This window comes from Falco biarmicus, chromosome 18 (genome assembly GCF_023638135.1).
Source record: "Falco biarmicus isolate bFalBia1 chromosome 18, bFalBia1.pri, whole genome shotgun sequence".
NCBI classification, from domain to species: domain Eukaryota; kingdom Metazoa; phylum Chordata; class Aves; order Falconiformes; family Falconidae; genus Falco; species Falco biarmicus.
In genome coordinates, this window is record NC_079305.1 from 3,519,795 (window position 1) to 3,534,833 (window position 15,039).

Sequence of the window (15,039 nt, forward strand, 5' to 3'; positions counted from 1 at the left end):
TGCCCCTTTCCCTTCTTCCAAGCTGCTGGAACCCTGGGATAACTGCTAAAGGGCTGGGAAAAAATAGCTTTTCTTAAAGGGCAGGTGATGGTGGTGGTGGTGGTGGGCTGGGGGATGATTTAGGGCTGCCCTGTCATTTCCTTCAGCTCAATTATCCCTCGGAAGTCCCGGCGTGTGTGTGCCCCCCCTCCCCTCCCGCTTCGCCGGCCGCTTAACTTTTGGGTGCTTGTTGTTTGGCAGGTACTTTTAATGGGCTGGAAAATATTCTTCCTGTGAAGTTGCAGTTTTGTGGGGCTTGAATGAGTCCAGGCAGCCGTTGGCTCTGCCCAGCGCCTGCCGATTGGCTCGGCAGCCCGCGGGGGGACCGATAAGGGCGGCTATAAAAGCCCTCGCCACGCTGGTCCCCCAGCCAGCAGCAGCCAGAGGGGCCAGGCTGCGCATCCCCCAGCCTCGCCAGCATCCAGCCTCTCTCCACCCGGGAGCTCCCAGCCGGATCCACAGCCTCACTCCAGCCGGAGTGGAAGAGGAGAGAAAGACACACGCACATACACTATATATATATATATATATATATAAAAAAAAAAAAAAAATTCCAAACTAGAAAAAAAAAAAGCCACCCAAAAGAAAAAAAAAAAAAAAAAACAAACCACACTTAGCGGAAACTTGTCAGAGAATGCTCCTAAAGTCTGGTTTGCTCCTGCTGCTGGTGATCAGTGCGTCTGCATCCTATGAAGCTGAACAGAATGACTCTGTGAGCCCCAGGAAACCCAGGGTTGCAGCCCAGAACTCAGGTAACACCCAGCAAGGAGGGTTTTCAGCCTGAACCCTGATGTCTTAAACTGTTTCAGATATCTCTACTGCTGATTTTTCTTTTTTTTTTTTCTTTTTTTCTTTTTTTTTTTTTCCTCTCTTTTGCTATAACTGCTGGTAGGAGCAAATATTAATTTAAGGGTCTGGTTAAGGAGGATATTGGTGCGTAGCTGGAGAAGAAATCTTCCTTTCAGGAGCTGGGTCAGGGAACCGGTGTGTGATCTGCTTGCAGGATGCAATCCCTTCTCTCTCCTCCTCCCCCACCTACTGAGTTCCATGTACTTTCCCCCCCCACCTCACCCCCCCACCCCCTATTTGCATGTATCTTTCTCTCTTCTCCAATTGCAATCATACTTTGGTGTTAAATTCCTTGCTTTTTAGGAAGTTGATAAAATCCGTGGAAATTTGTCTGAACCATTGTTCTGCCAAACATCTGTCTATTCAAAGAGGGGGAGAGAGATATGCGACTTTGAAGAACGCAGTAACCTAGAAACTGTCCACCGCTAGCATTTATTTTCAAAAAAACTGATTGCTATCAGTTAGATGGTACCATAAAAATGCGATTGTGACATTTAGCAAACTTGCTTTTACAATGGATAGAAAAAAAAAAAAAAATCGCTGGCAAGTCATCTCTGGATGTGTCTACTTTGTGCACTATAGATGCTTAGATAAGTTGGACACATTGTCTTGAACAATGGAAATTAAAAATCTGTCTTCTAGTATACTGAAAAGATATTAGGTCTCTAATTTGGAGCTCATTAACAGATGTCTTATTTTAGATCTGCAAGGCTCTGCAGCATTATACTAGGGTGTTTGCTCAATTTCCTTTTGTATTTGGTTGCTATAGAAACATAGGGTCTCACTATTGCACCGTGCCTAAAACAATAAAAGCTTAATGCATACTAAGTCTGCTGAAAGCAAAGTTATAATTTGAACCTGTGGAAACATAATTATGGGAATGACTTGGGCGATGGTGAGGTTATGAACTGGGGAGAGGATGATCTTACCAAATATTTCTCCCTTCAGGCACGTAAGCAAGAGCGGAGAACGAGAAGGGGTTAATTGGGTGACTATTTTTTTTTTTTTTAATTTTTTTTTCTCTCTCCTCTTTTCTGTAAAGATCCTAGTTCTATAGATACGTCTTTAGGCTACAACTTAGCTCTTAATAAGGTGTGTTCTCTTCCACTAAATGCAAATCCTCACTTTTCCCACACCTAGGATTTTGATGGGAGACGCTGGGTTTGCATTTCTTTCCTAAAGAATGTCTGGTAACACGATCTGCAAAAGTAATGAATATGCCTTGCACAGCCACATAAGGGGACAGATGTTCATCTTACCAAAAAAAGGTTAATCCCTACTAATTTCAGGGCAATCATGTGGCAATACTGCTGATTCATTGTTAAAATGCATAGTATCTGCACTAAAAAAGACGGGATGACATGGATACCCTCCTGTTCAGACTGACTGCTGCCTCGACGATTTTAATTATACATGGTCAGCTCCATTACCTGAACTTTCTCTGCCCAAATGCCCCTTGTCTCTGCGAATCTTTGGCAATACGACCTTTCCTGGCTATGCTTGCAAGCTGCTGGGTACCAGGTCAGTATTTAGCACCAAGCTGCTCGTGCAAGTCCTTTGCAGTACTCCTAATGGACACGCAAGCTAAAAATTGTAGGTTTAGGTACGTTAGGCTTTTTAGAAAAGCAGAGGTAGCTCCAGCGCCAGCAAACCCAGCGCTGCCTCGCAGTAAGTGCAGGTTATTGGCAACCGCCGTCACTTCAGTCTCATTTTCTGAGGAGGTTTGTGAGCCAGGTGTTGCCAAGCTGCTCCGACCTCCCGTTGGTCCAGGACCGCGGAGGAGACCTCGCCGCCCAGAGCTCCCCATGGGCTCAGCCTCGTTGCTTTGGTCTTCTTTAGAGGAGCTCTGGAGAAAGCTGGAAGTGCATGCAGTCAGCATGAGGTTGGGATGGACCTATAGGTCTCCATCTAGCCAGGGACTACCCGATGTAACCAGTGGAAGGGTTTGGTAGTTGCCATCTCTGTTCCTCGTTCTCTCGCATGACTTCGGTCAATGAATCCCTTTGCGGGGAAGTTCCTCACCTCTCCCTCCGGTCCCCAAAAGCCACAAGGCTACTGCTTGAGCGTGACTTTGCGCCGGAGAAGGGCTTTCCAGCGCGGGGCAGGGGCGAGCAGCGCGGGGCTGACGTAGTGCCTGTGCCTCTCTCCGCAGCTGAGGTAGTTCGCTGCCTGAACAGTGCCCTCCAGGTGGGCTGCGGGGCCTTCGCCTGCCTGGAGAACTCCACGTGCGACACGGATGGCATGTACGACATCTGCAAGTCCTTCCTGTACAGCGCTGCTAAATTCGACACTCAGGTACGGTTACGAGTATAAAGGGGACGAGAATAATACCTCGCCGTTAGAGCTGCCTTTTCATGCCCTGATTCAATGAAGGGTTTTTAACGAGTCCTAAAACATGGGCTTTGCTGAACGGATGCCTTAATTTCTCTGTCCTCATGGAGATGGGGTCTGCGCAGGCTTAACCCTTCCTTGCTTGCAGCCCTTCCTGCTGCTCAGCTGCTCCTCTGACCCGTGGTGTTGGTTTTTTGGCTCCGAACGCATCCTTCAGGGCTGTTTTCTACGGTACATTTTCCACATACTGTATGCTACGTGTGAGGACTTGGCAAGGAGCGTTTTGTGGGGCGGAGAGCTAAGTTTCCTCTTCAGGAGGAAATATAAACGTTCTTCTAACAAAGTAAGTCTTCTGACTGTGTGACCTGGCACAGGGCTGGGATTTGAATTGGAAGTCTTCAGGCCTGGGAATGCACGGCCAGATCAGCCTCTCCGGAGCTGCAGTCACTCGCTGCAGAATAAATAGGATAATATCAGAGGGCTGTGGCTCTGCCAAGGCCCCTTTCCTCCTACTTTCTTCCCAAAACGTGCGCACCCCCCGTGTTCCCTGTGCTCTCACTCCCGAGGACAAACCTAAAAACTCCTAAAGCATCCTGAGGTCTGGTGAACCAGATGTGTTAAATCGCTGGCACGCAGCGAGCGGTCCAGCCCCCTCCCGGAGGGCAGAATTGGCCCATCTCTGGTGCTGGCGCTTTTGGGTCTGTTCACGCCACGGCTTCCATTGCCTACATCTTTTGGGAACGGGAGCTTGCTGTTCTCCCTGGACCGCCTGCATCCCAACCGAAACCACTGTGAACCGTAACTGTGTGGTAATCGCCAGCATTTAGGGTCCAATTCCCTGCCCTGATTGGTAAGGGACCTCCAGCAGGTCCTTAATTGCAGCAAGGGTAATTAATAGAAGCCAGCCACAGCGGAGTACCTGCTAATACATCCCTTTCTATGAAATCTGCTGCAGTTTTAAGTTTTTTCCTTCTGTTTCCAGGGAAAAGCTTTTGTGAAAGAAAGCTTGAAATGCATTGCAAATGGGGTGACGTCCAAGGTGTTCCTTGCCATCCGGAGGTGCTCCACGTTCCAAAGAATGATCTCCGAAGTGCAAGAGGAGTGCTACAGCAAGCTGGACATGTGCGGCATTGCGAAACGAAATCCTGAAGCCATCACGGAGGTCATCCAGCTTCCAAATCAGTTCTCAAACCGGTACGTGGAGCTTTCCTCAGCTGAAAGGCAGGAACTGAAAAAATGGGCAGCACGGGGAAAGAAATTAGAGGCAGCAAGTTGATTAATTTCTTGCAAGTCCTAATGTAGCTTATCCGAAGTAATGTTCTCTGCCTTTTTCAAATCCTTGTTAAGTTTTACCAGCATTCTTCGGATTCTCTTTTTGGGAAATACACTTATAAACATCTCCAGGGGAGAATCATAAAATTAACCAGTCATACATGACTTCAAAGCCTGGAGTTTGTTTCGGTGTTAGTTCTTCTCCTTTGAATGCGGTGTAATGGTAATCAGAGCTTCTAAATACCAAACCGGTTCCATTAATACAGCATCTCTGGCGTGCTGAGCACTTAAGAGCTTCTCAGCATCTTGTAGCTTCACTCCTGCTGCCATCCCCTTCCTCAGGTTTGTGTGGCCCCTCCAAACTGACTTACCCTGGGAATGGGAAGGACTGGGAAAGTTTAAAGGGAACCAGCAAACAGGCTCCTCTATAACCTTCTTCTGCCGTGATCTAGTAGTTCATGTTTCTAGGGACAGCCTGGTGTTCTTAACAGTCCCTTTTAGGGTTGTCTTCACCCCTGTTCCTTCTTGATAGCCAAGGCTGCCTGCAGCAACGGGCACATCACGCTGCTTCCCGGTGCCTTTATCTGAGCACAGAACCGCCCTGTCCCCATCCTCCAAGGACAAGGGACAGAGAGAGGCTTCAGGGAGCTGCTGCAGTCTGCACAGTCACGCTGCAAGGGCAGGGATGGCTTCCTCTATATCCTGGAACAATCAGTGCTGAGTCTTGTGATTGGGATAAAAGGGATCTTTTTTGAACACTTTGAGTAAATATGCTCTAGAATCAGAGTGCAAGCAGACCAAGCTGCAATTTAACATGTTGGCTGGCTGTGGCAAGTGCTACAGCTCCTCTGGGGTGGCTGTTTGATTTGATCTAGAAGCATCTTCAACTTCCAGATCCGTCCTGGGACAGGCATGCAAGTGATATGTAGATGCTGCAGCTCTGCAGCACAAATTTGTTACAGAAAACTCCATTGTACATATTCTAGCCAGAAAATTACACTTGTGGGAAGGCGAAAATTATACTTGTGTGTCTTTCCCCCTAGCAAATTTGGAAGAGGTTTGCTTCAGTGTTCCCCCAAGGGCTGGGATGAGGCACAGGCAGCACTTCATCATCATCATCATCACGTCACATCAGTGTTTTATAGGCTGAAAGAGCAGTTCGGGTTGATGGGATAGTCGGCAGAGTTAAACAGCCCTTGGTGGGGCTGTAGGGGTGTCGGGGCGAAGGGAGGACCCTTGAGCGAGGGAGGATGCAGGGACAGCAGCAGCAGCAGTGTCATACGTGTTGGGGATGTTCCTCTTCAGAGGGCTGAGCCTGAACCGGAGCCGCTGTCTCCTGAGGCAGAGGGAACCCCTCCCCCCCAGCCGCCAACCCTCGTCGAAGCCAGAGGATATTATGCCATGTTGAGTAACAAAAGCAGCAGGATTTCCCAGCTAATAGTTTACACTAAGGTCTCCTAAAGCATCCTGCTTTCCCAGCCCCTGTCCCAACATAGCCACAGAATAAGAATGTGCCACTTGGCCTGGGACACTGAGGGGAAGTAGTTAAAGGTCATAGCATCTTCCTGCGATTTAATCTCATGGCAGGAGCAGGAGGAGAGGAAAGCCTTGTTGCTTTTGCTTCCAGTCGAGCTCCTGAAAGGCCCTAGCGAGCTGTTGGCTTGCAGCTCCAGCGATGGAAACGGCCGAGCTGGATTCGCGTGAAGGAGGTGGAGGCAGCGCGGCAGAGGAAGGCGGAGAGGATCTGTTCCCCTGTCCCGGTAGACTGGGACGGGTTTAGGCTGGCTGCGTGGCTCGCACAGATGTGTTCAGCATCAACTACCGTGCACACTTCAGACCTTAACATTAGCGCTGCCGAGCTGTGCCTCAGCGTGCCAAAGCCTGGTCCTTTTGTACTTGAAGTGCGGCAGAAACTCTAACCTCACCTGACCTCCACTGGCTGCTCTAAAGGCCAGAGCTGAGAGTTAGGAAAGGGTTTGAATGTGAACTCTCATTTCCCTCTTCCTTCCCCTCCTCCACCTGCAGGTTATTCTCTTCTCTGCTCCCGTGGAAAAATGTCACGGTGACCTTAAAGGCTTAAAATAAGTTCCCCGCTGTCCTTTCAGGCAGAAGCGGCACAGCGGCTATGGGACTGCTCCTCGTTTCCCAGCCTTCACTCCCTAGGAAGATGCTCTCGTACCGTGAGGTCCCACTGGCCAGCTTTGCTCTCTCCCAGCGCTGGTTCAGCTTCAGCCCCGTGGAGCATCGTCCCTTTGAGCACTGTTTTCTCCTCTTGGCTCAAGCAGCGCTGGGGAAACAGATCAGCACAAATTCCTGGCTCCCTCCGTGAGCGAGGAACGTGCGCTTCAAGGCTGCTGGAAGGCAGAAAGGGAGCAGCAGGCTGCAGAGGAGGCAGGCACGCAACAGGGCAAAGCAGAAGGTCCTCACTTGTGATTTAATGCATGGTCAGCTTGTTGGACGTGACAACCGATTGTATGTCCTGAAGAGCTGTCCCCAGGGAAGACGGGCATCTGTCAGGCTCTGACGTGGACTGAGCTTGCTTCTCTTCTTGCTAAAGGCTGTGCATGCAGGGGAAGGGAGAGGGACAAAAGGGGCTGGTGCCACAGGGATGGACACATTCATAGGAGGGGTCGTGCCAGCTCCGACCGGTGGCCTCTTTAGTCCGTTAGCCCGTCTGACGACGGGCAGTATCTGCCTCTTGGAAACATGCAGTTCCTTTTCTCCCTAAAGCTCTAGAAAGTCAGGTGGTTTAGCAGCAAGTAAAACACACATCGATGCCAATTACTACATCGTCTCAGCTCCTCGCTCCCACCTTCTTCCCAACCCACCAGGGTAACACCAGAAGCGCTTGTGCTTGGAGCCTGTGACCTTGCAGAGCTGGAGCAGCCGCTCGTTTAGAACAACTGAACTAGAAGTTTGACGGGTTGTGTTCCTTCCGTACGTCATGGGCACTGCATCTCCAGTCCAGGGTGTTTGTTAGATGCAATGAGAATATGTACAATTGCGCACGTCAAAAATCCATTTCAGACAAACCCTGAATGACTGAAAAGTTCTGATTCCCATAGTTTTGTTGCAATGACTGAAAAGTTCTGATTCCCATAGTTTGGTTGCAATGACTTAAAAGTTCTGATTTTCAGGGCATCAGATGCAAATAGAATATGCACAATTGCGCACGTCAAAAATCCATTTCGGACACACCCTGAATGACTGAAAAGTTCTGATTCTCACAGTTTTGCTGCAATGACTTAAAAATTCTGATTCTCACAGTTTTGCTGCAATGACTGAAAAGTTCTGATTCTCACAGTTTTGCTGCAATGACTGGTCTCTCCTGGCTTGAGATCAGCTCTTACCTTATTTCTTTTGTCTGGCTGGGAGCTGCCTTGGCATAACAGAGGGAAACTCTCGTTGCAGGTATTACAACAAGCTGGTGAGAAGCTTACTGGAGTGTGATGAAGAGACTGTCAGCACCATCAAGGACAGCTTGATGGAGAAGATTGGCCCCAACATGGCAAGCCTCTTCCACCTGCTGCAGACAGACCACTGCGCCCAAGGCCACCCGCGGGCAGACTTCGCCAGGAGACGGATCACCGAGCCGCAGAAGCTCAAACTCTACTTCAGGAACCTCCGAGGTGAGGGGTCCGTCCCGGCCCACGCGAAGCGCAGCTCCGCCGAAAGCGCGTAACACCTCGGGGGAGCCACGCTGGGTGTGTAAGGGATGCGAAGCGCTACCAAAGCTGAGGTCTCTCTTCTAGAGGAGGAATGCACCCAACCCAAGTGTACTGTAGCTAGTTTTAATAACGACTAGGAACTGGTTTTAGATTTAGTCATTCATATTTTCTATTCCTCTCGAACAAAACTTTTTGCATGGGTCTGTGTTCAGTGTCTCAGCTTTCCTGCCATCAAAACGTCTCCATCTCTTTTCTTCCCCACAAAAAAAAAAAAAAAACAAAATCACACAAACAAAAAAAAAGATATTCCTGAACGATCTTAGTCTTAAATATAACCGTACAGTAGTCAGGCCTTCAGACATCGAACCCTAAACGTACTGTAGTGCTAACACCAGTGAAGTCTGAAGAGTTGGCACCGAGGAGGATAGCTTATTCTCTCTTGTAGTAAGCGGGTAGGCGGCGATAGATGCACTACTAACTATTGCACATCCTAAAGATGTCGGTGGAATTCGTGTTATGAATCTGTGCTGGCCATGGACGAATATGAATGTCATATTCCTGGTCTCTTAGTGTCATGCAGTCCTAACCCTTCCAACAGAGCTCTTCTTCACCCGTGGATTCACCAAACTCGCTAGCTCTGGATGAGTCTAGTTACCGTGACCTGGCACCACAGAGCAAAATGAGTTAAAACTAAACCCCCCACCCCCCCCCTCCCCAGCACACACCAAATCAGGAAAAGAACATTTTGTACTACGGAAACGATTAAAAGAGGTGCCAGTCTATGGCTGAAGCTAGTCAGAAGGTTACATAAGCCTGCATTGTATTTAAAAGCTAACATCTATGTACTGTATTTAACTGTCTAAAGCTTTAAAAGAAATCTAACAAAAACAAACCCTGTCTTAAGACTAGAGTATTAAAGGTCTTGCTCTAACTGTGGTATAAATAGTTTTAAAATCTGTCATGTACTGTACATAAATTCCACGAGAGTCTGCTTGAAAGGAGCAGAATATAGTAACTTTATTGCATAAACTTAGTTTTGTAAGTTAGCTATTTCTTTTTTTCCTGGAAACAGTTATCTCTGTTGTATTGCAGAGTTCACATTCTACTCCGTGGCCTTTTTATAATGGAAGAGAGAAAAATGTTTAGGACAGAAATTACAGGGCCAGAAGAAATGAGCGTCTCATAATTAAAACGGGGGGAGGGGGGGCAGGGGGGGAGGAAGAAGAGTTCAGGCTGGCCAGCCCTCGCTCCACGAGACGTAGCACAGCCCAGGCACAAGCGCTGCTGGGGAGAATTATCAGATGGCTGACAAAAAGCCACCTGGGGATCCCATAGCTGCCTTCAGAAAGTTGATTTCTGGGGAGAGGCAGGAGGAAAAATTTAAAAAAATTAATAATTAAAAAAAAAAAAATCCTTACATTCGCTGAAGCTTCAGCAGTAAAGCAGCGTGCCTGCCTGGAGAGGAGCCCTGCGTTGCTGCTCTCGGCGCTGCCTTTCCTGCCATCCAGCTCTCCTGCAGCCGGGGCGGACGGGAGCGGAGCCGCGCGGCTGGGCCACCCCAGCGCCCTGCACAGTAGCCTGGCCGGGCTTCGGCGAGCCAAAAAAAGCCACGTTGCGGCAGGCCATCAGCGAGGCCAGCTCCACGCTCCAAATCTATCCCGTTACAGTCTGCCTGCAGAGTGGATGACTCTTGCTCAACTAGTTAGAGAGCTAAGAAAGGAGGGAATCTATTTTTCTTTTCAAAATCTAAAGCAATATAACTTTTTTTTTTTTTTAAACCACAAAGCCTTTAAACAATAACTTGCTGCTAATATATTGAAAACAGATGCAGTGGCAGCATTTCTAATATTGCTGTCTTCATTAAATGTAGCCCAAAAGTGCTGTCATAAAATTGTAAGCAGCAAAAAATGTTGCTGACGGTAGAGGGTTGTTGGTTTTTTTTTTGGTTTTTTTTTTTAATACTCTGAATCGTGCCATCCAGGGCAAGCAAGATGCAATATTGCTCATTCTTAAATCACAGTCAGGTAGATAAGAGTCCAACACCAGGAAGTTTTGCAAGGTGAAAACCAAAGGCCCCTTGAATATCCTGACCCTGAAAGTTTGATTTACGCTTAGGAACCGATCCCAGAACCGCGCACGTGCCACTTCCCACCCTACAGCATCCCCCCTCCCGCTGCACCGTTAGGAGACGAGGATGACTAAAACAGGGACGTCTGCTGGGGTTTGTGCATCAATATTGCTGTTTGGGGCAAGAGTTATAGAAAAATAATAATAATTTTTAAAAAAAAGTCTTTACCTGGCTGGAGGCAGCGTCCAACCGACCGCCTGGATGGCTGCGCCGGTGCGATGGAGCCTCCCAGTTTGGGTACCCAGGGCCTCAGTGGGCTCCACCAGCAGAGCTCACTGGGGACATCGATGCTTCTCATGGCCAGCGGCTTCTCTTGTTGCTTTGCGCATCCATTTCTACAAAAACCCGAAGACGGTTTATAAAGGCGCTTGCAGGGCCAGGGAGGGGCCCTTTTGGGTTGTAGTAATGAATTTTATTTTTTTTTCCAGTAGGAATTTAAGCTTGTTGCCCCCTGGATACAGGTAGGGAGATGACTGGGAAAATAATTCCCCCCGATTCGATTTGCTCTGGGACCACAGGTGACTGTGCAAAGCAAAGCCCAGCCGGGGGCACCCATGGGTGCCCTGTGCCGGAGGGACCCTCAGCTGCATCCCGAGGCTTTAGTAACATCAGTTGGGTTGGTTTTTATTTTTTCCCCAATGCTGAAGCAGCAAGGAAGCCGCGAGCACACATCCATCACATCTAATTCCTGGGGTTCACCTTGCCTAACTTTTGCCATCCAGCCTAAGCTGGTCGCTTAAAGCTCCCTCTTACTGGGGAGGGGGACGTGGGGGTGGGAGAGGTGCTTCCCATGGACTGGGAAGGATGCCTAGTTCCAAATGGTTTGAATGGTGAGAGAGATCCCCCTGGGGATGGGGAATGACTCTCGATGTTAAGTCCAGCTATTTCACATTTTATTTAATCTCTAATGCTTTATTTTTTTAATCTTGCGTTCGTTGCAAAATGATTTCTCGCGGGGGTGGGGAGGGGCTTCTCTAGAAATGTTTGCATGATTCTCATTGTGATTTGTTTGCACTTTAGATGTTTTGTGCCATTATAAATTTGCATTATGTATTTATAATTTAAAGATACTTAGAAGGGGAGAGAGTTTGGGGGTTTTGGTTGTTTTTGGTTTGGGTTTGGTTTTTTTTTTTTTTTGCTGAGTACTGGAATAAACAGTGAGCATATCTGGTATATGTCATTATTTATTGTTTAAATTACATTTTTAAAGCTCAGTGTGTTCATATAAAGGTTATTTGAAACATATCATAGTAATGAGAAAGATGCAAGTTATTTTCTTTGCTTATTTTTATAATTAAAGATGCATTACATAATGAGGCCTATGTTGGATTTTTCTTCTGCAATGAAATAAAATGTCAAATTTAAGGGGGTTTCGTGTCCGACTCTTCCATTGACCCTTACTGTGACTGTACTACCAATGAGCTGGTGGTGGCACTTACCTTTGGCTGAGCATTGTAGCTTTTACATCTCCTCTGGACACTGAGTAGCTGGGGGTCGGCGCAGGGGATGCGGGGTTGGGGGTCCATCGCCCCGTCTCCGGCAGCGAGGCAGGAGGAGGACGCGTAGAAGGGGCTGAGTGTGGAGTAAACTTTTCCCAAAGTAGCTTTTTGGCATCTAGACCACCTGAGCATCACTAGAATAATCCTCTGAACACACTCGGTCTGACCAAAATCTCCGATCCTGGGCCCCGCGATGCCTGAGAGTGGCTGTAAATCCCGGTGCTAATAAAGCTAATAAAGCTAATAAAGCTCGGGTAATGGTTCTCTCTGACAGTGGCCTAACCTTGTAAATTGTCTCTTATTCAGCCCGATAACAAAATGCAGGCAGAACCATTTTTTAATGAACGCATCCGTAACACCATTGCAGGAAAAAGAAAATACCTTGATTTTGACTTTGATCTACGTGTAAATGTGCATTTACACTTCATTCAGGAAATCTCTAATTTCCAGTGGAAGATAAAAAAAAAAAAAAAAAAAAAAGTTTAATAATCATCAGAGGAAGACTGGCAGGCTAATTCAGACTTACTGCTCCAAAAGCTACTGCGAAGTTTGAAAAGCCGTTTCCCCCACCACATGACAGTAAGGCTTGTCCGAGAGAGCCAAAGAACGAGGATTGGCGATACAGTTGGATTAAAATAAAATCTCTTCTCCCTTCTTGCTTCATCCAGCAACTTAGAAATTACCTTGAAAAGAGGCTATGAAAATTTTGCTCCTGTTGAAATCTTTTTTTAGTCAAAAGCTAAGTTCATAATAAGGTACGGTAACTTATCAAAATTAGAATTTATCATTCTTTGCAAAGAAATAAGCCTCTGTGGCTTGTGGCATTGAGAGTCGACGAGCCAGAGCAACGCTTATTGAACATCGCTGCAAACCGGGGCCAAGGTGCTAGCAGAATTGGCCTGGCCTTGAGCTCCTGCTCTCACTGCTGTTAATTAATTCATAAAAGGTACGAGCCCCCCGCCGCCTCCTTACCTTGGTGCTGCTTTTGGGAAGCAGGAGCTGAGCTGGAATCTCGCTGGTGTGACCTGGTGCCGCCGGTTGCCTTGGCCTTCTCATAAACTCCTTTCTCCAAACGAAGAGGTTAAAAGCCAAGAAGAATTCCTAAGAAGCATCCACATCACTGCCATAACCGAGCATTAAATCAGTTGGGTTTACATGGGAATACGAAACCAGTTCCCGTCTGGTTTCCTAAGATGCGCCAGAGGTCTTTTGCTTTCCCATTTTTTTTGTATTTTTTTTCCTAAAATCCAAATATTTTTTTTTATTTTTCCTAAAATCCTAAATCCAAAAAAAAATGGATTTGCTTTCCTGTTACCAGGAATCCCCAAATCGCTTGCTGAACACATACACCCCCCCACCCACCCGTAAATCCCTGGCTGCTAAATAACACCCCCCGAGTCCCCCCTCTGTAGAAGCCAAAGCAGCAATTAGCCAGAACAACCAAAATTTACGTTTTCTAGCAGCATTGCATTGCTAGAAACAAAGCCAGCTACCATCTCTGCTCTTGCAAAAAGCGCGCCTTGGCAATAGTACAGATGCCACGCTTCCAAAAGCTGGCTTTCACAGCTGTTTTGTAATTAGTAACCGCTATAAACTGATTACTGGCAATACAATGTACTATTCATATGAAATCTTCATAAATCTCAACCCGTATGGCTTCGTCATTGGCAAAGAACATCCCTGAAATGAAATTGTTCTCGGAGAATTGGGGAATTTTGCTGGTCTGAAGCACCTCACCCCAAAGCACGGAGTCACTTAGGAATCTGGACAGGTCGATAATAATTCTACACAACAAATTCTGTCAGAAATCCTGCTAATTCGGGGTTGGGGGGTCGTTTTCTTTCCCCCCTTAGCTCCCCTGACTGCTAAAACACGACCCTAAAGAGTAAATGCCACAAGAACTCTCCAGCCAGGTTCAAAGCGAGATCAACCGTGCTCCATCAGGAACGGCAGCATCACACCTTCTCCTACACTGCCCAAACTCAAGCCCAACCTCGTGGCAGGGATTATATATCCTATAGATAAAAATGGCAACAATTCATTTACACAGCACGTAAGGCAGGCAGCGCGAGTCAAGTGAAGGTCTTTTAAAAAGAGCAAAGGTGTTAATTAGGCAGCTTGGAGGGTTGTTATCATTATTATTATCATCACCATTATTTTCATTATTATTAGTTATTTTGCATTGTTATTTTGTATTGTTATTTACTATTTATTTCATTCATGGGACATTTTTACCTGGCGTCCCCAACCGCGACAACATTACTGAACCCCAACAACTTCTCAAGAGCCAGAAAAACAGCAGCAGACTTAGGAAAAAAAAAAAAAAATACGGCAGCAGCAGGGGTCTAATGGGAACAGCCCAGCCACCACAGTGGAAAGCCTGGGCAGAAACTGGTCGGAGGAAAGGAAATCTCAGCTTGGTGGCGGCAGAGGGCTTGGTGTGTGGTAAAGTCCTGGTTATCGTCCTCAAAACAGACCAGGGGTTAATTTGATTTGGCCGAGACCCAAAGTACATGATTGACTGATGTTCTTGTCTTGTCCTTTTTTCTTTTTTTTTTTTAAGTTTTATCACAAAACAAGGGGAAAATTATTTCAGATTTTCCTGGTCCTCACCCTTCCTGCTTGCTTTGCTGTTCTGAGCAAAGGGGGAGAGAGAGAAAGAGCGAGAGCAGGAGAGGAGGAGTGTGATCTTTGGCACTTTGAATGACACTGGGCAAAATGACGGGGAGCGAAATTTGGGAACAGATTTCGCTTCCTGCCTCCTGTGAATGTAGAAAAATAAAAAGCAGGAAAAAAAAAAAACAACCAAAAAAAAAACCACCCTTCCACAATATAATAAAGGACATTGTCTTTGCCATCATGATTCAGCCAGTACGACCGGGAATATGAAAGAAGTTTAAAAAAAAAATAAATTAAGTAGGATGCTAAAAATATAATTAAAATGCAAACAAATGGACTCCGCAGTGGTCGTTCCCATCATGATGGGCGAGATACAAAAGGAAAAGGCAGAAGAAATGCAAACGGCTGCAGACGTCACTGTGCTGCAAATGGGGGAACTCGCCGTCGCAGGACAGCGAGCTATACAAATGCAACTGGGAATTTTAAATATATATATATATTTCAGTGTAAAGCAATGGCCAAATATTATACCAATGGATTTTGGAGGGGGTAACTGCTTCAAATCCCACTCTTTCCGAGGCCTGATCAAGGGAGGGATGCTCAGCACCTGCGGGAAGCTTACAGACAACATTGT

At 46.9% G+C, this 15,039-nt stretch overlaps 2 protein-coding genes across 2 annotated transcripts in view; both read left to right on the forward strand.

The window, feature by feature from the left end:
- The window catches only part of ENTPD4 (ectonucleoside triphosphate diphosphohydrolase 4), a 241,090-nt gene that overhangs the window by 159,664 nt on the left and 66,387 nt on the right, over nucleotides 1–15,039 (forward strand). The window lies entirely within an intron of this gene.
- Nucleotides 300–11,656, forward strand: STC1 (stanniocalcin 1). Its single transcript, XM_056363020.1, is given in 6 exon segments — nucleotides 300–359; nucleotides 361–532; nucleotides 615–791; nucleotides 3,041–3,183; nucleotides 4,202–4,413; nucleotides 7,903–11,656. Coding segments are annotated over 6 exon segments (1,035 nt in total). The 3' UTR covers nucleotides 8,174–11,656.